The 26514-nt window shown below is 44.3% G+C and overlaps 1 protein-coding gene across 1 annotated transcript in view; it reads left to right on the forward strand.

Moving 5' to 3' along the window:
* The first annotated feature begins 377 nt into the window (after positions 1–377).
* The window catches only part of plxna2 (plexin A2), a 164462-nt gene continuing 138325 nt past the window's right edge, over positions 378–26514 (forward strand). The window contains exons 1-2 of the mRNA XM_041050953.1: positions 378–961; positions 23718–25051. Of these exons, the coding sequence (XP_040906887.1) occupies positions 23852–25051 (1200 nt within the window). The 5' untranslated portion in view covers positions 378–961; positions 23718–23851. The remainder of the gene's footprint in view (positions 962–23717; positions 25052–26514) is intronic.

Consider the following 26514-nt stretch of genomic DNA (forward strand, 5'->3'; position numbering starts at 1 on the left):
CCTCACTATGTTAGAAACTTCAGATTCTCTCCACTCTGTGAGCATCTTTTTGGGAAGGTGTATTTTTGGCAGCAGTGTGTGTGTGTGTGTGTGTGTGTGGGGGGGGGGGGGGGGGGGGGGGGGGGTGCGTTAGAAATTGCCCAACAGTATCATGTTTACAGCAATTTTTTTAAAGTTCTTATTAATATAGTTGTGATATTCTAAGACTGAATCCTTGCATTATACACTAATGTTTCTTTAATGTATTTATTATTAATGTTTTTCTTTGGGCGGAAACAGTTAACACCATAACAAGCCGGAGTGTGAGGGGGCTGGGTTTAGACGCGCAGTGTGCCAGTGGCAGCGCGCACAGACACACACACACAGACACACACTACTGTACATTGATGGAGCCGCTAATCTATGGCAGTCCGGCAGAGCTCTGCGAGGAAGCCACGCTGCGGGTCTGAACCGACGCTGCGAAATCACACCGCCGGACGATGGCAAGCCGGGCCACGGCTCGTCCGTAACCTGTACGCGCTGTAGAGAGACCCGGAGGACGTTGAACCCCAAACTGAAGGAATGTGTCGTCTCACTGACACGGTCCAGTGAAGTAGCGTTAGGAGGTCACTTCAGATGCTGACGGCTCCGCTGCCAAGTTTTACGCACTGAATTTTGCGATTACTCGCGGTAATGAAGGTTTTGACTTGAATGAATGACGCCGCCGCGGAACAGGTTTCGTAGACAGATATTATATATTTTACGGAATTGGAAGAAGTAGTGAATGTAAAATTATCGAAGCGTCCTCGCACAGGGAGACTTTGTCCAGATAGAGCATTTGGAAACATTTTCTTTTTCTTTCTTTCTATTTTTTTTTTTTTTAACTGTGGATGTGAGTCTAGCGCATCAGTTAAAACCCAGAAGACAGCAGCCGCGCTGTGGGGGGAGCAGGATAACCGGGAGATCCAGTTGAAATGAAGAGGTGAGTGAACGATCAAACACGGTCGTTTTGCCTAAATCTGCTTTACCTGGTGCAAATATTTGCTTGAATCTCACGCGTCTGTCATATGCGCTACACGCGAAAACGGCCACACTGTTCCGTAGTGGGCTAATTTCCCGGCACTGCGGAGGGACAACTGAGGAGAGACATTTTTCATTTTGGGCTGCGGGCTCTCGATGAGGTAGCTGCCTGTTTCAATATTTCATCGCGGCTTTGCCACAGCTCACACTTTGACGCTTTAATGAATGATGAGGTGCGACCACAGAATATATGGTTTACAACAACTGCCCGTGTTGTGCATATGGAACCATTGCATTGGACCCGTGTTGTGCAGGCTTCACGCACAGGTGTTGCTTTGGATCCTTGACATTTCTACCAATTTTGTTCTATTCTCGTGCATTAGATTTTGGCTTTCTCCGGATACACCAGTATTATTGAGTTACAATCTGCTCTACAGAAATGAGGCTTCCAGTTCACCTCGTTCTGGTTGATGGGATGCTTCTGGTTTGTGTTAGTAATATCTTGTTCTTCACTATCTATAATGAAGTTACTTGAGCAGCACAGTTATTTTTAGCGTCTTTATGTCCTAATGCTTGCCATCATCACGCCGCTAGACTGTCATATGATTTTGATTTGTTGGCCTTGATTGTGCGCTGAAAATAACACAGGCATATGTTTAAAGAAGGGAACACTTAAACCATTTTAGATGTAATATGCCGACCGGTAGCAGACTGCAGACCTGGACCTGTGTGTCACTGCAACAAGTGAACCTTAAGTCTGCAGTCCAAGGTGATTATCCGTTAAATGTCTCACTTTTTAGGTTCACTAAAATACATACACTATAAATTGCTTTCACAAGGTCACTTATCTAGTTCACGTCTCCTAAATTTTATACATTGTCAGACTTGTTCTCTTATTCTTAAACAGTAAAACATCAAAAAACAAACCCAACAAAAAAACCCAATTTAATTTATTGTTGCCAACTAGCATCAATTTAGGTTTCTAGAAGGACTCTAGACCGCATCTGTCCAATTCAGCAGATGCACCTACAAATCTTCATTCTCTTGTCAGACTACCAGCGCTCTGGCAAGCACCCGTGACAATGACTCTAAAGAAAATAAATGTTGTCTTAAGTAGAAAATTGCCTTACATTTGCATGAAAATAACTTACATCTGCTGTGGCTGATGGGTAGCATATTAATCCCTCTGCTTGCACAATCAAAACCTGTTCCCTCTTGGTGAAAATGACAGTTTTTGTGCATGTGAAGCGTGACCCACTCACATCATTATTTTAATATTCATCTCAAAGTGAAACAGCAGTTTGACCCCAAAGCAGCCACCGGGGTGGAAATGGCTGCCTTTGGTAGAACAAACTTGAACTCAGCATTGGTTTGATTATCACATGCTGATTATGTTCACCTGATTAACTCTAATGAAGAAATGTTCTGCTGCTACTGAGCAATCAGTCCCTCTGACCAGTTGACTTCTCAGCTGCTGTTATATGACTGTTTCATACACTTCTGTTAGTTCTGCTTTGGCTTAAATTCATTTTTACCATTTGTGAACTTACAATAGCCTCATATGACTCAACTTTATTGCTACTAACTCATTTCTTTGAAGACAAGATCATACAAGAGATTAGCTCTTAAAAATATTTCCAAAGCTGTCATTGATATTCTCAATTAGATCAGAAAGCAATGAATCGCAGTCAGCTTGTTCTCTTTTTAAATAATGGAGGATATGAGCAAAGATGTTAAGAATTCTGCTCAATGAAATCACTTTCATGTGATGCCTTTGAAGACGTGCCGTCCAAGAAAGCCTTTCGAGAAACACAACATCACAGATTCATCCAGTCAATAAGGTTAACCTCCCTGAGAGAAATTGCTTCGACTGGACAAACTTAGATCGAGCTTTGTGGAGTAACGCTTGTTTCTCTGCTACAGCCTCACGCTTCACCTCTCTATAGGGCGCTGCAATATTTTGATTGGATTTACGGTGAAGCTGTGTGGTCAGCAAGGTATCCTGCTCTTAGTTTCTGATGGAGTGATTTGCTTCGGTCTGTTCAGGACTACTACATTTCCCCAGGGAAAATATTCAAGTCTTGCGTTCTTTAGTCGTGGTGCTTTCACCTGTGCTCAAATGCAAGATAGATTTATTTTAGTCAGGACTGTGCAGTATTTTTTCTTCACTGTAAACATTTAACTCTGACTTTTGGAGTAGATGGAATCAGCGTCTCTCAGCATCTGCGATAAACTCTGCTGATTGGCGCTCGTGGCTCAAGAGCGTCCTCTGTTGATGAAGAGCGAGGAGCCCAAACGACGAGCTGAGTTAATTATCGGCCAACAAAGCGAGCATACAACCTCTCTTCATTCAGTGCCTTCCACTTACACTGCTCAACAACTATGATGACAGTCCTAACTAATTTTTAACTGCATGATTTGCTACAGAATGAGTTGCTACTGCTTTTCTGTGTGCTGTGTCACCAGCAGCATTCACACAGCACTCTGCTTGCTCCTCTTTGGATTCCCCCCTTAAGGCAGCCAGACTCACCACAGTTTAGCTTGAGAGATTTTGACAAGTTGCTACGCATGCAGGCAGAATCCTTGACCTATTTCTTAATGAGTGAATACTGCAAATGCGCTCAGCGGCTGTGTATTCTGAACGAAGCCCCCCCGACCCACTCAGACACCCACCCCACTGCGACCCCCACCATCCCAACTGTCTTTTGCTTGCGCACACGCATGCAAACACATGAACACATGCAGATAATGGTGCTTTTGTGAGTTCACTGACTCACTCTCCCACAGATATAGGTCCTCCTTCTCCTATCTGCTGGAGTGTACAAATAGTGAGTGAGTGTTTGTTTTAATGCAATTGGCCTCACGTCTTCCCTCACTGTGGGCTGTTTATCTGAACCTCTCAACTGTCCAGCTGTCACAACAGAGATCTCAATCTCCTTGACCCGCACACGTTCCACTCCCTCAGCCTTGTTGTGTGCATGTTTGTGTCTGGGATCCGCGTTTATGGCGAATGTGTACGCGTGAGGATTGACATTAGGGAGATCTGGATCTGTAGTGACATTGATCAAGTGGAGTGCAGCCAGGGAGAACATTTAGTCTGAGAAGGATCTGGCTTCAGTGGAAAGCAAGAAGATCACAAGTGCCTCTTTCTCTTCATCCATGCAGCAGGCGGCTCCCATTTACATCTTCTGTGTGTCTGTGCTTGTAAACAACACAAGTTGTTCTACCTGTCTCTGACGCTTCAAGCACCTTATTCAGCAGCAGACATGGTCTCTGTAGGCGATGATTATCCTAACAAACATTCATTGAAGCTGTTGTTGGTTGTAGAGGCAGTACTCTGATATCTTGATTCAGGAGTGTTGGAATTGAGAAGTCTGTCTCTGCACCTGGTATAACATGACACAAAACTTTATTTCAGTGACTCTGATACGTGTATACTGGGCAGGTATCAGGCTAAAATTGGGACCTGATATTGGAGAGCTTCCACAGTGTTACAACGTGATAGCCAGAGAGCGTACGTTAGAAAGCAAAGAAAATTGATTTTTAGACTCTCTCCATAACACAGATGAATGACTGATAGATTTCTTACACTGAGAAATAGGTCATTTTTCATTTACTTTGTCCAAAATGTCACAGCTGACACTGTGTCTGAATTAAAATGCATTTGGTTAAAATGTTAGGATGCATCTCGGTGCCCCTCTGTCCCTCTGTCCCATGAAGTAAAATCTAGAGCTGAGTATCCTCTAATAAAGATACTCCCTTGATATTAACATATAGATATCATAGATCTTAAGATACAACATTACTCTTTAATTATTCCCACACAATAGCAGATGTTAGAAAACACCACAGGGCTACATTTAATGGTCTAGTCATGCTGCTGCAGCCGTTTTCATCATCTTGAGTAGTTGTGCATGTAGCCTTCAGTGACTTATTGAATCGTTGAAACCATTTTAAATTGATGACTACAGGCCACTACATTGTTAAGTAGCAGCTTTCCCAGTATGAGCAACACATAGCACAGAGTGCAAAAATCAATGCCACTCCTTTGCATTTCATTTTTCTCGATAGACAGTGAGAGCGTACATTTTTTAAGTGCTGTGAGTACTTGAAAGAAAAAAAAAAAGCCACCTTTTCTGCTGTGGCGTTCTACCGTGCTGAGATTTTTTTTCCTGTGATAGGCCTGTTAGGAGAGTTTGTTTTCCCATCTCTGTCAGGATGCTGGCTGTTTTTTTTTTCTGCAAGAAGAGGGGTGTGTGTGTGTCCTCAGCTTCCAAACAGGCTCCAGCCAGTCTCATCAGAGGACCGACAGTGAACGGTTAACAGTCGTCCCTCTGCCAGGCGCAGCCGTGGCCAGTTCAGATCCTGCTCTCTCTATTGATGGCAGCAAGTTAGCAATGAACCCCAGAGTGCACTCTGCTGTCCCAAAGGCTTGCCAGCTTGCTGAAACAAAGCCTTTTGTAGGGCCACTAAATCCAACAGATGGAGAAATGGACAGTAAATGAAAGTAGAGGGAAAGGGGAATAAAGGAATTTAGTGGAGCTTGTTTGTGGGTAGGCATTTAGGCTTCTCCTTTGGGAAGCTTAACACCCTCACAATGCAATACTGGCAGAACTTAAATGTTTTCTCGTTGACATGCTGCGAGATCGGCTTTGGGCCCCAGTGTGAGTGGAGAAGGCAGTCTGCTCACGAGGTCTCTCCAGGGCCAGGGAAGCCTTTATTAAGATGTTAATGGAACTGCCTTCATGACACATTTCCATGGGACAGGATCCCTCGCCTCTACTATTCTTTAGTGCCTCAATCTGCCTGCCACAATCATCAGTCTCTCTCTCCCTCACACAACAGTCTGTTTAGGCATTCAGCCCCATTTCCACATTCCCCTGCCCAAGCGCTCTCACTCTTTATCTGATCTCTGCTGTCAGAAGCCGTCCTATATTTTACCACGTGTAACAAATTTAGCGATAAGGGCAGCAATCCTGGCACAGGAACCTGTAGAATAACAAGTCTGGCTGTTTGTTTGTCACTGATCTTCACACTGGTTGGAAGTCAGACTGTCACCGCAGCAAGCCATGAGGGCTGTTTTTTTTTTTTTTTTTTTCTCCAAACACTGTCAGCTGGTTGCTCGTTTCCAAAACACTACCTACATTGCTTCCCCTCGGTCGCCTTAGCCCTCAAACAACTCCCAAAGCTGCCCAGCACAGCCTGTGTAGCTTATCAAAGCAACAACAACAAAAAGAGAAGAGGAGAAAGACCTCGAGCTTTACATACAAATGCTTTGACTTACTTCATTTTCATGAAAGGCACTGAATGCATTGTCTCTACCATTTTCTCTTTTCACATGCATTTGAATATAAGTCAGTTTAGCCTGGCACCATCAATAATCAATTAGCTGGTGTCATGGGAGGATGTGTGTTTTTGTTTGGTGGAAACTTGACAATAAGTGAGCAACAAAAAGGAGCGGGAGAGAGAAGCAGAGTGGGAGGGGGCTTGTGTAAGACGCCATGGGGCAGCTGTCAGGAGCAGATGACTGTGTGTGTGTGTGTGTGTGTGTGCAATTTGTGCTTGACTGCATGTGTTTGTGTCCATTTTAATTTATTTGTGTTTGACTGCGTGGCACATGTGGCTTTTGTGTGTGTGTGTGTGTAGAGTGCCTGTGTGTGCGTGGAAGATGAGGCACCAGGGTAGGCAGTAAGGGCAACACAATGCTGTGCTGCCCACACTGCCCCCTGGTGATGAGGATGCCTCTGCCTGCCAATGTCACCATGGTTACTGCAGGAAAAGGGGTGCAGACATTGCTTGTCTAGTCTGCTCATGTGCCATAGGGGAGCCTGGCCAACAGCAGCTTTCCGTCTACCATATACACCGAGGCCCAGTTACAACTAGGATCACTTTAAACTCAAATGGGCCTATTATGGCCATTAGCTCTCTACGCCATTGCAAAGTGGTGTGTAATTGACTTATGGTAGAATTTGCTCAAGAGTTGTAAAATACAGCAGGCCACTGTATTTACATTCATTTAAGTCTCTCTTTGCTTATTATATTGAATTTTCTTCCTATGGGGTTGCACTCAAATTCTCTTGTTGTGTCTCAAGGCTCAGTGACATGTATATACCTGCATCTGTGCTCTCTTCATTGTTACTATTTTGCAGTCAGCCATGGCCTTATCTGGGCCGATAGCTCCTCTCAGTGTGAGGCAGGAGCCTCATGCTCAGCCCTCAGCTGAGAAGGGAAGAAAAGAAAAGAGGAAAATAAGGCCTTCCAAATTCATTCCTGAGTGAGATAGCAAACAGAAAACCCTGTCTGGAAAAGTCCTCCCTCGTCTATCTCGTTCCCTTCTGTGTACACATGCACGCACCCCACCCTCTTGATAAACTTTTTCCAACGTTGCAAACCACAGTAAATTGTGTTAAATTGATGATGAAAGACCTTGAAACTCCCACGTCTTCAAAACATGGAATGTGGGCCACTGTCTTATTTCCCTGTAATATTGATAAAAGCATAAAGGCAAACAATTATACTGAAGGAGTCAGTCGCTGCGTGCAAAGCTGCAGATGTGACTTAAAAACATGGAAGGTTTGTGTTTTTAAACGTAAAACGCTCGATCAGCTTGTGGAGGATCTTGGATGCACATCATGAAAAAAAGTTTGGACTAAAGCTACTGCCGCCAGTCCTGCAACTCCAGACTCTTTACTTTGGCCCAAGGTGATTTATAGTGTCCAGGCCAGGGGAAATGAATTCTCCCCTGGGATTACAGTTATGTTTATGCATGAATACACGACTCTGATCCGCACACCGAAGTCAGTGGAAGAAAAGGGATGAAAGGTACTTAAAAAGGGAGGCAGCTTGTCATGAAGCCCACACAAAGTCTGTGCCGAGGATATCTAGCTCTTTCCTACGGATGCGCGGGGCAAAACTGTTAATAACGCTTTATGAGAGTAATTGCTTTTGCTGTTGATTTTGACCTCAGCCCGACCTTTAAGATTATAGCTTTGCACACCATAAGCATACGGCTTTGTGGAATGTGTGGGATACTGAGGAACAATGCATCCTGTTTTCCCCTTGATGCTTTTCTGGGAGCCCGTCTTATCAAATGATATCAACAAAATGGCCATTGTGAATCACGCTGTACAAACTATATTGAGCTACAGCAACAGCGTGCTTGCCGAATGGCTGGTATTTGTTCCTGCCAGCCAAATGTTATCAAGATGAATCTATCATAGGGGAAGTTAGATGTTGTTTCATTACTCTTACTTCCTAGTGCCCCTCACTATCAAAGGGAAACACTGCGTGTACTCAGTGGAACAGCGGGAGTTCGCCCAGACAGGCACATTATTCTGCCTCTGTCATAACCAATGAAATGTGAAACATGACAGCAGCGTCTTCATGGAACCTGCAGTAGATGCAAAGAAAATCATTAACATAGAGTAAGTGACATGATGTGTTATCACGCCATGCAAAACACTTAATCAAAAATCACTACATCTTCACACATCAGCTGCAATGTAGGTCAGAAGCATTGTCTTATCTGCACTGTGTAAGGAGAGTGAATCAGGGTATCTAAGGCAGTTATTCCAAGTGTGACAACCAAGCTTTTTGCAGCGGAGGACTTGAAATCCCTGTGTTGTCCGTGAAGATGTTGATTAAATATGACTGCTCTGTTGCATCTCCCTGCCTAAGAGAGGCAGAGGTAGAGGAAGGGAGGGAAGTGAGTGGAGAGAGTGAGAGAGGCAGAGCACTGGGCAGGTTTGTACTTGAAAGCGATGAATGAACATCCTTTCTTGTCTTAATCTGCAACATTTAGGGATTTACACTATGGAGGCTAATGGTGTTAACCAGCTTATCCCCACAGAAGGTGCATTCAAAGGATATTCAACATTTCACTGTCGCTACAACCTCAGTTTTGCCAGACACACCTTTATTTCCTCATTCACCTCGCAGAGAAAATGAGAAAAACTGTGTATTGGGAAGATTTTTTTTTCTCATTGCAGAAGGCATCTCTGAGCTTGTAGGTGCAATGTTTGCTTCTAAGTACTTTGCACAAGCCTCATTGCCTTTGCTGCTGCAAGCCCTCCCCCACATTTCACAGAGAACATGTTCTACCTGACAAGGGGTGAATAGGTGAGGTGAATTTGCATTTTATTACAAAGCATGCACAATGTTTCTGGCATTTTTTTTTTTGTGAACATAATGTCGAATATAAACAATTTGCTTTTGCAGTGTTTCAAGGTGCTTAATGAATGTTTTTATTTTGAAATTTCACAAATCATTAAAGAGGAGGGTTTGATCAACATGGATTTTAGTTTGTTTTTTTGTTGTTTTTTTTTAAACTGGTGATCAACAGTATCATCCCCTCGCCCCCTATCATTGTTCTCTCCTGTTTATTTGGGAAGAAGGTGGAAGAGTGAGAGACAGTGAGAGTAAGCTGGGTGGAAGGATGCCAGAGGGGACTGGCGTGTGGCTTAGATGCTGGGAAATGTCAGCACATTTTTGCATTCGTCTTCTTTTTGGGACCTTCTGCTGTGCGTCCTCATACAAAATAGAAAATTAGAAAAAGGAGTTTTAAAAGAGAGAGGGAGTGCTGGGCAACGTGTCACTGTTGAATAGTTCAGAGTACAAATAAGCACATACTCGTCTGAGCGCATGCACACGCCTCTTCTCAACACAATGTAAATCCTTCATGGATTCCTTGTGTGCAGACATCGACAAGGCTGATAAAGGACACCTTGCCTTTGTTTGTTTTGCCAAGGCTACAGTATTTGTGGGTTGTGTCGTTCAAAGCATTAGTAGATTCAATGGCTTAAGGTCTGAAAAGCTGAAATGTAGTACGTCTGGCTGCCTGTTTCCCTGAGAACATGTACAGTAGCTTCTGTGTCAAGGTAAACAACCCCACCTCTCTGTGAGGCTGCTCGACGACACAACCAATCAGAAAAAGGAAAGCAAAGAAAAGAGAAAACTGTAGACAGAAGGACAGCCAGACTGATTTCACTGCAGCAGTGTTAGATTGTTTTAGCCCATTTGCTTTATAACAGTAGCAGAGTTACAAAATGAACCTGTTTCTCTGTTATCTGAACTTCTTGTAATATTTGGCAGTAAATGCTCTTTACTAGGAAAGTCTTTAAATAAAAAGGAAATGGAGAGGAATTAGCTGCTGAATATTTGCGCTGTCTGAAGTGCATTAGTAGTCTAGATGTATGACTTAATTTTCACTGAAACACTCAGCAAAACTCAGAGGTGCCATCCACAAGCTTTCTCTGCACTTGAGAAAGATGTTATGTTGATGTTTCACCTCTGTGAGATGGTATATGTAGACAAGAGACTGATTCTATGATTCATGATCAGAGGAATGTTCATATTTGATCCATATGACCAACCTTTAAAAAAAAACCCTACAGTAAATGCCTGTAAATGACTGGTATATTGTGTGTGTTTGCCCATAACTTGACCGTGACTCACCGAGGTCAGGGGTCACTCCGAGTAGCACTCAGAGGGCTGACTGTAACAATACACTGAGCGTGCTCAGCCTCTGGTACATAACATAGGAAGAAACAGGGAGGTTTGGGGTTTTTGCTCGTGACACTGTGTCAGACAGGAAGAGAAGAGGAAGCTGGAAGGGAGGGACGGAACAGGAAGGCAGAACTGTTTTCACAGAAGTCAAGGGCACAGTGTGCCAGGCAGAGGTGCAACTAAGTGGCACCGTTTAAGTAGCACAGCGTTAGTAAAAGAAAACAAATAGTTTGGGAACAGCTTACTAACTAGTCCTGCTTCATCGATCTCACAGGATGTTCAGTATAGGCTCAGATACTCGAGGTGTGTGTGGAAGTTTAATACTCCAGACTAATGGGGGAAACACTCTCTCATTGACTCTTAGTCGGTCCCAGCCAGACCGAAACAGCAGTGAACCAACCACCAAGTGTCCTAATTAGCCCACTTCAGCATGTTAGTCTGCCCCAGCTGCTCCTATTTATGTTACTGATGAAATGCTGAATGGGGCTTTTTTCCCCCCCCTTCGTTACATTTTCTCGAGCGTAGCAAATAGTCAATTTTTATCGTTTTTCTCTTTCCTGTTATTGCAGTTTTTTGCTGGAGTATGATTATATGTTTTCCCTGCTGCTGATGCAGTGTATGGGGAGCAGCAGCAGGACTGTTTTGTTTGGCTAAAAGGGGCGACTGCCAAGTACCCTACCCCGTGTTTTGCCCCCATCTCCACCAACTATGAAATGACAGAATGTGGTGATAGAAGGAAATGCTCAGGCTGCCCACTGCTGTGTTTATGCTGACTCTAACATGGGCATCAATTTCATCATATCCTCCGCCACAACATACTTATCATCGAGAGGTTTCAGTTACATCTCTCAATTGGATGGAGGGAGGCTGGCTTGCCTGCCGAAGCCTCATTTTTACTGCTTCAGTAAGCCCATGGCCCAGTATGATGGCTTTTAAAGCAGTCAAGCCACAGCGTCCCTCCCTCAGCTTCATCATCTATGTGTGCGGTCTAAGGAAAAAGTTAATGTGAGGTGAAAACTGCCACGGAGGAATTCAGATTGCCTGGGTTTGGCATCGGACATACTGACCAAGCATGGGAATGCTTTCTTTGATTTATTTTCAGTTATTGCCCTGTCTGTTCATGTTCTTTATTGCTCTCCTTTTTTCTATTGATATTGCTCTTTTCCTCTCTCCCCACTTTATTACTCTTTCTTTCACCTCTCTCTTTTTGGCTGTCTTTTTGTCTCTCTCTCTCTCTCTCTCTTTTGCTCTGTGGGATCTGGTCCCAGGCTGCCTTACTTCCTTAACAATGAAACAGATGCTAATTTTAATCATCTTACTAGCAGAGATTAGTCTTTGATCAAACTTAATGCTCAGAAAGCAACTGCTGCACACAGCTTCAGAGGCAGAGAGAGGCTGTGCTTGAATATGCGACTGGCGACGAAGGCAATGCAGGATACTCCACTGGAGAGCTGTTACACTTAAGCCCTTGATGCATGTATTTCTCTTGCCCAACGTTTTACATGATGTGCAGTCAAAGCATTGTAAGAATTACAGTCCGTTTTACTCTAGAGCTGGATTTAGACAGTTCCTGCTCTGAATGTCAATGTTTTCTACCCCTCAGGATCTACTTATGTGCATGCAAGTGTGTGTGATTACATCAATGACATGCTTTCCAGAGATCCAAGCCTCTCCACTGGGTGACTTTATCAAGATGTAGTACAAGAGGAATACTGATGGACAATTGTGCGAGGCTCAGTGGCCACATATAAAAGATGCTCTCCAGTGTCTGTCTGAAGAATATGGATGGCCTGACTATCTCCGTGTTATATCTACAGTAAAGCAGGGGACAGACTCTGGAGCCCTTGGCCTGTGAAAATGAGTGTGAAGCACTTATTCCCAGGTTCACTGATGTAGAGGACAGGCTGTAGTAGCTCTTCATACAGCTCTGACAGACTCAGAGCAGCTCTGACAGCCAGGAATCTTGTATGGTATAAGCATCCTACATGTGTGCTTCACTGCGGTTGCCTCCGTCACCTCTATCTCATTTCAGGCTGCTTGACTTTCCTTGGTTCACCAAAAAGGGCAGAGCCCTAGCCCAGAGTTACTGCAGGTGTAATGACTGAAGGAAAGGAAGAAGGGAGAGGGGAGATGGGAAAAAAATAAAAATAAAAAAGCAAATAGTAGTCTGTGATGTGATTTTTTCCTGCATTTCCTGGCTGCTTAATGCCACAAAATATAATCCCAAGGGCTCTTTCTCTTTTCCCTCCTGTCCCTGTGACTTTGAACATAATCAGTATTAGACCTGTCCCCCCTCTGATTCTTTGCTGTTCTCTGTGCTTCATCACAGCAGTGGACGACAGTGTTCATACAAATGCTGCCTCCCACTCTCGCACGTTATACAGCACAATGCTCAACCTTCACAGCTATAGTGAATAACACCGTGCATTGCGATTACTCTGCCAACACACTATTTTTCATCATAGGCCTTCTAGGTCACCATGACATTCCTTCCTCCCACCTCCCCACTGCTCACTCATTTTGCTATAAGGAGGTGGGGAGCAGTTGTGCCACATGAGTAATAAATGTGCTTCACAGTATTTTGTGTATGCCTGTACTCCAGGGCTGCATTTCAAAAATGTTTTTTCCACTTTTTATGCAGAAGAAAATGTCCTTTTCAACTTCTTTGTACTTGTGCAGTGTTGAAATTTAATAGTACAGTACAGTACAGTAGAGTGATTAAATAATCATCATGTTTGGCGAAGTTTATAACTGCTCCTAAAGCTTCACACTTGTGTTTTGATAGAAAAGTGCTTGCCGTGGTAGTACGCCTGCTCAGCTCGCAGTACACTGACTCACAGGAAACCAGCCAGTGCTGATTTTCCACCGTATCCCAGCCAGCACTGCATCCTGTACGGGGTTCACACGGAACAGGCCGGAAGGCATGCATGTGCTCTTCAGCACTGATCCAGCAAGTCACTCAGTCAGTCAGCCAGCCAGCCAGCCAGCCAGCCCGCTCTCTGAGCTCTGTCCTGTCCTGGCATGGCCTGTCATCTGCTGCCGCACTCCAGAGGACGATCAGGTGGATTTTTATACACCCAGCAAGCGCAAGGCTGAGCTAATGCTTACTGCAGCACTCACTACTGTTTTATTATTCATATTCATTGCTAGTCCTAGTTGGACTTGCATACAAATGGAGTGTAAACTTCTCTTTGAGCTGTGTTCTATGGCAGCAGTTTTTATAACTTTGCTTCGCTGTGTGCTAGACTTAAACCATTTCGAGAAAAATTTCAGACAGCATTCCAAACCCGTCTCTGCCAGTTGGTGAGGTTAAGCACAATTTTACCCGTCTCGCCTCGTTACTCATTAATTGGTCTTTTAGAGAACATGTAAACAGTTCTTTATGTATACGTCTCACTTCAGTCATCAGTAACCTCACAGAAGTCTGACATTTATTCATGTAAAAATCAAGATTTGCCGGTGGAGTATGATTTGTCTTTTTTGTCTTCAGTGTTACTACAATTGTGGCACATACGGGCTCAGTTCAGCCCCTTGCTGCCTGTTAAAACGGCTATAAAGTCTGGTGTATGCACATAGCGAGATGAAAACCATTGTTGTGCTTTGTGGTGTGTTGTCCACAGTCTTCAGAGAAAACAGCACATTCTGCTTGCTAGGCATGTATCCTTCTGTGTGAGTAAGCACCCAATTTCCTCACCACATGCTGTTATTGCCTCTCATCCAAAGGGAGATTGGGCTAAGTAACTAGCCGCAGACTTGATTTTGTGGTGTTTTATCACCTCTGATGAAATTAGAGGGGCCTGTACCAGGCTGAGGTAGAGAGAGAGAAACAGATCGAGTGAGCGGGAGAGAGGCTGAACTATTTGCGACTGTGTGATAATGCATCTGTTATACGTGCCTCAGAAGAAGGAGCCTGAAAATAGGCCTTAATGGTCCCCAGACAGTGGTGTGCATTTGAGAGGCAGGCACCACTATGCTGCGGGTCACAGCAGTTCTTGAACACAATGAATGACCGTTTCCTTCCTCCTGTAAATGTTTACATAACAAACAAAGCAACCACTACATTATCTGAAGTTTGATATGTTACATTACTGTAGAAATGTCAGAATTATTTACCTGATGATATGACTGAAATGCTTTTTTACTCTGTTCGACGATCCTTTAATGTGCACGTCTCTGATCTTCAAGAGTTGTTGCCATTAGTCCTGTGAACCCACACATAAACAGTCATCAGACAGATGTCATAAACAGTTCTTTATTCGTTCTTGCTATGTTTCCACGTGAGGCCTTATCTGCCCTGTTATTTCACAGAAGCTCTCTGGCTTTGATCAGAATCTAATGTTTGGCCTTTTTTCACCCTTAATCGAATTTGGTGAGATCAACAGACAATGTGAATACAAGGCAAGATGTTTATACTGTTGCACTCTCAGTCTGAAGGGAAGAAGAGCGGGTCATTGAGGTTAGGCAGTTAAACTCCTCACCATTTCTTCCATTGCAATAAATCACAGTCATGAGTGTGAGATAAACTCCCCAAGTGTGTGTGTGTGTGTGTGTGTGGAGCTACTGCTGTCCCTGAGCAGACTGGAGTTGGGAGCAGAGTACAACCTGGACTGGAAGAGCAAGTCACAGACCTGGTGACAACCATGTTTCCAAGCCTCCTGTGTGACAGCAGGAAACAATTCACGTCTGGAAACCAAGTGTTTGTTTATACGTTCTTGCTATGTTTGTCAAAATGTCAGAGAAGGAGCGTGGCTAGCTGTAAACATCATTAACCCAGTGGAGCGAGTCCCAGAGAGAACTGTCTGCTGTCCTGAATGAGCGTGAGGAATTAAATCGGCCACAGACAACCAGAGAGACAGCAACTTGTTTACGCACACACACTCACCAACGGGATCTGTAGACATCATTAGTCAATCACATGACAGCGGAGATGAACAAATGACTGTCTCCTGCTTTGTCAGTATGCTGAGAACCGGACATTAACTCTCTCTTTTCCTAACACTTCCAGTGCCACGCGTGCTGCCAGCTAACTGGTCCAGTATTCAGCGGTGGTGGTGGTATAGCTACTGTCATGTTAATTGCATTGACAGATAATTGATTTTAGCATGGATAGAGCTACAGCTGGCCCAGCAAGCGTTCACAGTTACGTGTCTGTATTACATCACAGCCCTGGTCCGTGGGTATTGTACTGAATGTCACCGCACTTGAAACAGTACACCATATACCACCTCATCTGTCCAGCCGGATCCCTGTAAAGCCACGTAGCAGTTCATGGTGAGCTTTCACTGTGTTTTTGATGGAGGAGCTCAGCAGAAGAGTGTGTTTCCTGCTGTGTTTCCAGTGCCTGGGTGTTAGCCAACCTAGAGTAGCCTCATCCTCTGAGCGGCGTGTGATTACAGAGCTACACCAGGCTGTATCATACAATCCTTAGATGAAACAGTAGCAGTAGAAATTGAAGGGATTACTTTGACTGACAGGATTCCCATCATTTTTTCCTCCCCCCCCAGAAACTCTTAAATAACCGTTATGGATTTTGGCTGGTGGCTACAGAGTGAAATAACATGTCTCATTGTCTAATGAGTAGATATAGTCTACATTTAGACAAAAATAATAGTACTATCTCGTTTTTTTGTTCACCTACTTTTCTCGACATGTCCCTGCTTCTCCTCATTCCTCTCTATCTTTGATGCCCCCCCCCCCCCTCCCCCTCCCTCTCGAGTTTGCCAGGCAGCTTGTGTAAATTTGCTCCAGATAATAGTGGACATACCGCGCCAGCTTCTGGAGTTGTGGCTGCTGCTGTGGCTGTAACGGCTTGTTACCCAGCTGGAGTAATGACTGCATGACTCCTTCCCCTTCCTTCCTTCCTTCCCTCCTCTCTTCCTCCGTCTGTCCTGCTCTCCCTGTCTTTCTTTCATCTCTCTATCTGTCTCTCACACACTCAAACTGGGGTAACTGTTTTGTTTTGTCCTTCTCACTCACTTTCACGGGCCATCATTCACCGTTTTTGTCCCCTTATCTCAGTTCCTCTTGCTGTATTTTATTGCTTGCTTTACCCTTTTCCTATTTCCTTCTCCTTTCTCTCAGTCCCTCCAGCAGTAGCCTTGGCCACTGAGCCATGCTCCAGCACCATTCCGATCACGATGAGACAAATGATGAAGAGGGAAGTGAAGGGAGTGAGTGAACGCGTGGGGAGATATGCCGCGACTGAAATGGAAGCCATTTTTTTTAATGTGATCTTCTTCATTAATCTGCCTCTGTGAACCTGCAATGTTTCACACACACTCCATGGAACAAGCACTTAATCTCACACATTTCAGCTCACTTGCAGGGTTGTGTGGTGGTGCTTAACTGCGGATTTGGCATGATTATTTGACAGAAGGTTTGGTCCATTGGTGCCTCGTTTTGATTGGGTAACTGCACACCAAAGGTCAGAGTCCAGGCTTTGTTTAGCAGAGTGCAGCTGCAGGCAGATAACACCTCAGCAGGGAGAGTCTGTTGATAAAAAAGCAAATACACAACAAAAGCCAGTGCAAACAGACACACACCATGATAATGCTGGTGCTCGCATGCACATGCACATGTACACACAGGTTGTGCTGTGGCCTGCCCTTGTTTGGGTTAATGTCATCTGTATCTTCTTGGCTACCGTCACCGTAGCTAGTCCTCTCTCGTTACGTTCAACTCTGCAGCACATTAATGACCCTGAGTTTATGTCATCTTATTGCGGCAAGGCCAGACGAATCGAGCCATTCACTCATTTCATTCCAGTCTACTCCACACAGGACGCACAATTGCCTGCTCACTCAGACCAATGCCCCTCTAGCCGTCCTTTGCACCTGCTACCTGGTGCACCAGCCAAGTTCTTCCGTTCGCCAAGTCCATTTGTCTGCTTCAGCAACTCTTAAATGTGCCATAAGATCTGGCCAGAAAGAAGCAACCTCAGATATGAAAAATGTAATGTGATATTCTGATGTTCAGTTCTCATTTGGAATTAGGGGCTTTACTAGATTGCTTGGAATGTATCATTTAATTTAAAGAGATTAGTTGAATTAATTTTCTTTGCACATTTCATTCATTGCCCCTTGATGCACATTTGAAGAGACCAAACATTATATACAGTTTACAGTAAATAAAACAAGATCACATCCTCAAAACTTACCAGTTTCTGCAGCTGTTCCATTAATGCCTCTGACATCTAGTGGTAGAGAGATTTTACAGCTGTGTCTGCATATACATTTTTAATAATTCATATAGACACAACACCACATGTATTTTAGCTTTCACGCTGTACAACTGCATCCCTCCACATAGGACTTTCATTATGCCACAATATTGACTTTCAAAGTGTCAGGATCGTGCAGCATCAGCAACATGCCTCAGGAATATTTAAGACCCCCCGATTTGATAAAAAATGTGTATGGTGTCGATCAAAGAGCCTGATTCAGTTCCAATCTGTATGTGAGCTGAGGTGAGCTATCTGATCCTCTGGCCTCCAGTGACATCCTGCTGTGTTTGTTTTCTTCGCCCACTGAGGATTCCCCATCCTCTCACTGAGGCCCTTTACAATTTAGATTTATGGAAATGCCTCCTAATAGAAAGCTGCTTTCACAGGATGACAGACAGCAATGATGAGGCATACACCACATAGCTAGGGGTAGTGCGACTGCCTGAGAAGATCATGCCTCAGGATTCAACCTCCACTCTAGTAGGAAAAGCACATGGAGGCTGTTGGTTGTATCAGCGGAAACAAGGACAGAGGGAAAAAAAAAAGCGGGATAATTTATGTACGTCTGTGCTGGATGTGTGTCGCTGTGCCCCTGTCTGTGTGTGTGCATGCCTTTGATTGAAGGTGTGGATGTGTGCCTGTCTGCGCTTGTACAAGAGCATGAGTGAATGTCTGTGCATCTGTGTGTTTGGAGGAGGCGGTGGCTGTGGGAGGGGGAGCAAAAATCATTGGAATAACAATGACATTGTAATCTCTCTCAGTGGATGTCTCAGGTTTTAGGCGTAATGCCGGTGTGTTTTTACTCAAACAGAGTTTGAAGTGTGTGAAGCTGGAGGGGGGGTGGGGGTGGGGGGCTCAGCAGAGGCAGGGTTAAAGGAAAGATTAGATACACGTGCTCTTGTTTGCATTCTTGTGAGCAGCTACGCTGAGACTCGATTATTCCTGTGTCATGATGACATACTTTTGTTGTGTGGAAGATCTCAAAATGTGTGTGTGTAGGGGGGGTGTTTTAATAATCTTGTATATGCATTCATTGGAGTAATAACTCTTGCAGGCTGAGGTGGAATTAAGTCCTTTGACTGCTGTTATAGGTGCAGTTCAGTGAAAGGCAATTGCCTCACTGCGTGCCTCTAAACTCTGATGGTCATGAGCAAGTGCTCTGATATGGGTCACCAACAAAGATAGTGCTGTTAAACAGTGGATGCGAAGCGCTCTGTTAGAGTGCCCTTAGAGCACATGCTTAATTGTGGACAAGTACATATTAATTTACTATGCACCACTAAATTACAGCTCTTTTGGCCATAGCTCAGAGTCTGGCACATATCATGTGTAAAGATAAACAAGTACAGCTTATAAAAGGACACAAAAAAATTGCACAGTGATGTCTTTAAATGATTAATACTAGTGTTTAGAATATTCTGATGTTTTCAGCAGGTCCCTGTGACATTAATGTCACTCATTCGTCCTTAAGTGTGACGAAAATTTGAATCGTCACCGAAGGAAATATGAAGCATAATCAGCTACCTCCAACGCCACAGCACAGGAAGCCTGACGGGGCGATAGCAGTTACTTGTGGTTTCTGAGGGTGTTATTGCTGTGCTTTGCTACTGTGTCATTTCCTTGTGGTGGCTGGAAGGATGGATGGAGGCAGAGTAGATGTGCTGAGTTTTCTTGGAAACTGACAGATGGAGCTGGCACTGGAACAGAGAAATCCATCTCATATTGAGACAAAAGAATGCATAAGTACAACTATAGCTCAACAACTCAAGACGCCAGTGACTCCTCTCATTATTTCTACTCTTGATAGCAGCAAAGAGAGAAGACTAATGGACTAACCTCTGCTGCTAATCTCTTTTTTATAGTGTCCTATAGAAGAAGATCTCCCTTTAGGGAAGATTAAACTTTCTATTTTTATACTGCAAATGGCCACATCAACTGAAAGGCTCACCACGCGAAATGTTCAACATTTTAAATGTTCTACTTTTCTTGACTAGCTGGTTTGTTGATTTTTGTTCCAAGTTGTCACTTTGATTTGTAGCGTATCACTTTTACTTAAGCATTAAGATTTCACGCTTTACATTAATCATTCAGGGAATAACACATTAATCCGAGGCATGAAATTATGATCTCCCATTTCCTTTTCCTATCTGACAACAATGGATTTAGCACTGTAAATGGATTTTGGTTTATGTTCCTTATCTTCTGCAGTACAATTGCTGTAAATATGAATTTAGGAGATCAAACAAATTTGGCTGCATTGTTAAGAAGCTTAGTGTGTGTGGACAAAAAGGGAGGGGAAAAAAAAAATCAAACGGCAGAAAAACAGAAGACCTGCTGCCTGTTCCAGGGTGAAGAGGTTTAGAGCTGCTGCCGCTCCAGAGGCCACTTCTTAAAGCCTGTTCTTTCCTGATTCATTTTGCTGGCTGCTGCACTGCCCTCAGGCTGTTGTGTCCACAAGCCGCAGTGATGGTATGCATAGCTTATCATTTCACATTTTCTCATGTCTCGCGTTGCCTATTCTTTCTGCTGCTCCTTAGCGTCTATTCATGAGATCATCTGCACAATACAGCCCCGTGTGACCACGGTTGGCATGGCTGCTGCATCTTGCCCAGTGGCTGGGGAAATCACCAGCATTTCAGCAGAGGGACCCACAACCGGACACGGTGACGGAGCACAGGCAGCCAGTGGGAACAGTTTGTTTAACAAGCGCTCAGAAGCAGCCTGGCTAAGTGTGCCAGGGCAGCGTTTTTTTTGTGCCTGGCTATTCATTATGAATGGGAAGTTTTTAGGAAAACTGCCTCTTCTCCAAGCCATGATCGCAGCTTGTGTGTGTGCTGGAATGTGAGCGCTTTTCTGTCTCTCTTGACTAAATGCTCTTCTTTCTTTGCCTTCTACCTCAGCCAAAGAGATTGTCAGATGAGTGTTAGGATGGAAATCTACTGACCATGATATTTCGAGTTTTTTTTTTGTCATTTTATATTCTTATGTGAAGTAACACACTGAGGCAGCTGACAGTTTGTCATCATGCCAGTCCCTCTTTTTGCATCAGTGCAGCAACCACAGCTGTGATGTGTCAACAAACGGAACTTACTCCAGAATCGGGACTCGTTGTGTTTGGTTTGGTCAGAGACAGACAGACAGACAGGCTTCTGCTAATTTTGGGTTAAAATTGAGCTGATACTGCAAAGTCAGTTGTACTTAGAGCCTCAGCACTGATGGCAAAAACAATTCTCACATATCAGGAGCTAAATTTTCTGCTGCTCACTGATACTTGTAATTAAAAGCTAAAAACATTGCCTTTGTTCTAATTTAGCCATAATTCTGTTCACTGCCAACACAGTCATGCCCTCTTCCTTTTCTAGGTCAGTAGGTACCTATGTTTAAGTAAGAATCATTCCTGGTTGCATTTATATGTTAATTTCCTTCTTGGTATTTCTGACTCCTCATAAACAAAAGAAAGGCATGGCTTTGAACCGCAGAGCAGAGGGGGTGACCGGTGTTGTTCTTATTCTTTTCAAGTCTACTCCTCAGCTGCATAGTAGAGAGAAGTCTCTGTCAAGTGCAACAAAGAGGTGGTCATGCAATCAACTTAAACAATGACTTCATTCCCTCAGTTACTGAAAGCAATATGAATGGATAACCTTTGTGGAGCCTTTTATTTACAACATTCAGTCACTCTCTTTATCTGCAGCTGTTTTGCCGTAACATGGGGGAGTGATGCATATGTCTCCTCAAATGACTGGGAAAGAAGGCAGAAATAAACAAGAGAGGAGGAAGAGACGGATGGGAGTAAATGTTGACTACACATATACGATTAAGGGGTGGGGGTGTAGCAAAAGCTCTAAAGGGCAAAAGGCTGCGGGGCTTGAGCGAAAAGCTGGCTCAGCAGGAGGCTGATTATACCACCAAAGGGATCCACTTTGCACATCTAGCATGTACAAAATCAAACAAAGGAGCATGGCAGCGTGCAGGCAGCTGAAAGTGAGGGTGGGGGTCTGGCTCTCGCTGCTTTTTTAGAGGCAATGGCACTTTTATGACCATGCTAATAAACTGCTTCTGGGACAGAGCGCCTCCCACACCTCTGCCGGCACACACGCCAAGAACAGCTTGACTGGGCCTTAGGACCTGTGTTTATGGACACATGGATCAATACACTCCCTAAGGGTCTATATTTAAGTCTGAGACGAGTAGCGTACCCGTTGATCACAGGGGGAGGGGATGGACCTCAAGATGGCCATTACCAGATTTGGAATGAGGTCTGTAAAAGGGCAGGAGAGGTTCAGAGGGAATTCCAAATCGGTTCTGCAAATCAAACTTCCCTTGAACATGCGTCGCTGTAGTAGCCTGGATGTGCAGTATCTCTCCACTCCTTTTCTATCTTCAGTTGCGAGTGCTTGTTAATTCAAGACGCAGTCGCTGATTATTCTAGCCACATCTTTCACCCTTGATTCTCTGTGCCCTCACTGCTGGAAATGCAAATCTGAAGCGTGACAAACGATGTAGGGCCGTCTCTGACACGTTCAAGCCCCTGGCGTCCCCGTGTCGCTCTCCAGCTTACCTCCTCCGGCTCCACAGTAATTACCCTTGTTGGATCGCTACGCCTAATCATACTTGATTTTGGGATGCACTGCCATTGTCTCCACTTGTTAGCCCCTCACACTGCTTGGTTCTGATAGAGTACACTGATAATACTGGGGAAATGAGGCACACACACACACACACAAACTCACATATATACATACTGTATATTCTGTTGGCTGGTGTTTTTATGAGAAAGCTGTGTACAGATCCAGTACGGTAGCTGATGACTGTTGTTCTGCCAGTGATTAATCCCTCTACGATCTGATCATGTCAGCAGGAGATGAATAGAATAAAAGGATGAAAAAAAAAACAACAGCATTGTTTAGAAAAGAATAATTAATAGATTCAGATTCTGTATAACAGGCCCCTGAAAGAGCAGGGAGCGAGGGGAGGGGTGTGTGGAAGTGGCTCCCAATTTGTTCTCACTTTGTTCCAGTAATAAGATCCAGGCCTTCCTTTCCAATGGACGAGATAATTAACTCCTGGGGACAGACTGCACAGAGCTCCGTCTCTTGGTTTATGGCACATGGGGAGAGATCTCTACAGCCAGGGCTGAGCATGGTTGCATAAATTGCAGACTTTGCTTGATGTATGTTTTAACAGATAGATATGGAAAGGGGATAGATGATAGGGCTGTTGGTTGATGGTTTGTAGTCAGAGTAAAAAATGGGAGGGAGGGGGTGAATGTAGAAATGAAATGAGGAGGCGGATGATTTAAAGGAACAGGGAACACAGGAATTTCAGCTGTGTACTAATGTGTTTGGTGTGTCATTTATTGTTGAATTTCTGGGGTTTTCATAAAAAGTCGCATTTGTAATTATGACTGTCAATGTTTTATTGAAACTTGATTTCATTATAGTTTTTCTTTTTGTTGTTTTTTACATCCTACAACTGAACATGCAAAAACCTAAATTAAACCCTTATTTTTTGCCATGATAATATGCAAATATAATGTTGTTGAAACGTTGATAATATAACTGTGTTTCAAGACCTAGATTTGGACTTTAAGTGCGATGAATCATAACTAAGTGTTCAAGGCTTTATGTGAAATGTGAGTCTGACTTCTTAGAAACCGCTTTCTCAGTGTGTGACAGCAGCAGTGGTAGTATGAGTCAGGTCAGGCTAATTTCCGTTGCTGTAACCTGCCTCTCTTTCCTGCATTGTCCTGCCCTGTCCAGCAACCCCTTTGGAATGTGCACCATAATGGTTTCCGCCAATTGTCTCTTTAAACCTCCGCTCTCTTTCTCCACAGCTCATCGCTTTGCTGAAGTTGAACTTTGACCTTTTCAAGAAGCGACAACTCTAATGAAGAACCTTTTCCATTTGGCCACATGTGTTTCCTTTATTGGAAGTGTGAATCATACTTTGATATCTAACATCTTTTCTCTTTCTCCCTTGTTTTCTTTTCCAGAAACATGTGAAGACCCTTGCAAAGCTTTGACCTGCAAGTTAACCTTCAACAACAAAGAGGCGAAGGTTTCTTCCCTGCTTCCCTTCATCCATTCTCTCCGCTTCCTCTGCACTTTCCTTGCAGGCCCGTTAAACATGGAGGGCCGGCGGGCTGCACGCAGGACTTTATCACCTGACCCTAAAGTAGGAGCTGTAGCTACTCTGCTAGGCTTCTGGCTGTTAGCGATTCCTGCCTTGTGCAGTGGGCAGACATTCACTAGTTTCCACCCCGAACGTCGGGACTGGGTGTTCAACCACCTGACGGTTCACCAGACCACAGGGGCATTGTATATTGGAGCGGTCAACCGTGTGTACAAGCTCTCAGGCAACTTGACCCTCCTTGTTTCCCATGATACAGGCCCAGAGGATGACAACAAGGCCTGCTACCCCCCTCTGATTGTCCAGCCCTGTTCTGAGCCCCTTGTCTCTACCAACAACGTCAACAAGCTTCTCCTCATTGATTATTCCCAAAATCGGTTGCTGGCCTGCGGCAGCCTCTACCAGGGCGTCTGCAAACTCCTCAGACTGGATGACCTCTTTATCTTAGTGGAGCCCTCCCATAAGAAGGAGCACTACCTCTCCAGTGTCAACCAGACTGGGACCATGTATGGGGTCATTGTGCCTTCACAGGGCCAGGATGGCACCCTGTTTATTGGCACGGCAGTAGATGGAAAACAGGATTACTTTCCTACCATCTCCAGTCGAAAGCTGCCACGTGACCCAGAATCTTCTGCCATGCTGGACTATGAATTGCACACTGACTTTGTGTCCTCTCTTATCAAGATACCATCAGACACACTGGCGCTGGTCTCCCACTTTGATATTTATTATGTTTACGGCTTTGCCAGTGGCAGTTTTGTTTACTTCTTGACTGTCCAGCCTGAGACGCCGGAGAACAGCATGTCATCAAGTGGATCCACCAGCGACCTCTTCTACACCTCTCGCATTGTCCGCCTCTGCAAAGACGACCGCAAGTTTCACTCCTACGTCTCTCTCCCTGTTGGCTGTGTGAAAAACGGCGTGGAGTACCGGCTACTGCAGGCTGCCTACCTCGGCAAGCCGGGCCGCGTTCTCGCTGCCTCGCTCAACATCAGCGCCCAAGATGATGTGCTCTTCACCATCTTCTCTAAGGGCCAGAAGCAGTTCCATCGCCCACCGGACGACTCAGCGCTCTGTGTCTTCACCATCCGAGACATCAATGCACGAATTAAGGAGCGCCTGCAGTCGTGCTACCAGGGAGAAGGAAACCTGGAGCTTAACTGGCTGCTTGGGAAAGATGTTCAGTGCACCAAAGCGGTGAGTTGCAGGATAGTGGCTGATTCAAAACAAACACACATTCACAGACATACTGTACTTAAAGTATGCAATTCTTTCTCATTTAGAGAGTGGAAATGATTAGGGCTAAACTATGCCTTTTCCATGTACTGACAATGTGGTGACGTTTCCGCAATCGCACACATATTAATCATCTGTGGTCCAAGGCTGCTCATATTGGGAAATATAAATGACTATTTATGCAGTTCTCTTTTGCACATCAGTAGATATTTTAAGGTGAAGTAGGATCTCACTGATATGCAGAACAGTAAGGGACTTGACCAAAAGTTCTCAATGAGCCTAGAAACCACAGCGTTCAAAGTTTCAGGGCGTATACTGCAATGAAAATAAACTCAGCAGTCATCAGGAAATGCTTTTCACCGCCTTGCCTAGCATAATCTCTGTTATCAAATGATTCTCACACTGTACTTCAGTGAGAGATATTCATAAATTAGGGGGGAATTTTTTTTCCCTTTTCTTTGTTTTTTTTGTTTTTGTGTAATCATCAAAGTGACAATATTCTCCTTGAGCACCATATAAATAAACACACCCTTCTAGAACAAGAAAAAGCAGTTCAAGCTACTCTGCTTTGATGGTGGCACGGATCACACACCAGTCTATTCCCTCTGAATCCCAATTATCCTATAATACAAGGCCATGTATCTACTACATGTTGTCAAGTAGAATTAAGGTTCTTGATTTTCTGTTCGTTCCCAGGAGGCCATAGTCCTCGGTGCTTTCATTCAGTAATTGCTATTAGGAATTTAAAAATATTAATATTAATGACTAGCTAAGTGTATGACTAGTCAGTTACAGTGTGAATGTGTGTGTTGTGTGTCTCCATGTATCATGAAAGGCTTGTGAATGTCGAGTGTAAATACACGTGCGTAAATGTGTGTGAGGGAGCTGTGGCATAGGTCTTGATGTATTTTTAGGGTTTAATGATATCCCTATCCTCACTGTGGTGGCAGCCACTGATCAGCTTCCTTTGTTGCTAATCCCCCCAGGGCACTCAATTGACCACTCTTATTAAAATCAGTAAATTCCCCATTAGCACCATGTCAGAGGTGATTGTCAGGAGGAGGGAGACATTATCTCGAACTAGCGCTGTTGGGTTGTGTTAGCCCCACTGAGAAGGCGGGAGAGGAGGTTGGAAGGAGGAGAAATGGTGACAGAAGACAGCGAAGACAACGTTGAGGTAGGGAGACTTTCTAACTGTGGGAGCTAGAAAAAGTTAGAACCTTTCTCCAGTTTCCCAGAAGAAACCCGAATCATCTCAGTGTGCTCTGAAGGGCACCAGCCCTTACCTGCACAGCTGCACCTCCCACTCCATTCTTTAGACATGCACTGCCAATAATGTTCTGCTCTCCTTTCACATTATACACCAGGGATACACAAGCTTTGTGTGCGTAGCCACGGAGATAAGGAGATGTAAAATACAGTCC

The sequence above is a fragment of the Toxotes jaculatrix genome, chromosome 2 (assembly GCF_017976425.1).
Source record: "Toxotes jaculatrix isolate fToxJac2 chromosome 2, fToxJac2.pri, whole genome shotgun sequence".
Classification (NCBI taxonomy): domain Eukaryota; kingdom Metazoa; phylum Chordata; class Actinopteri; family Toxotidae; genus Toxotes; species Toxotes jaculatrix.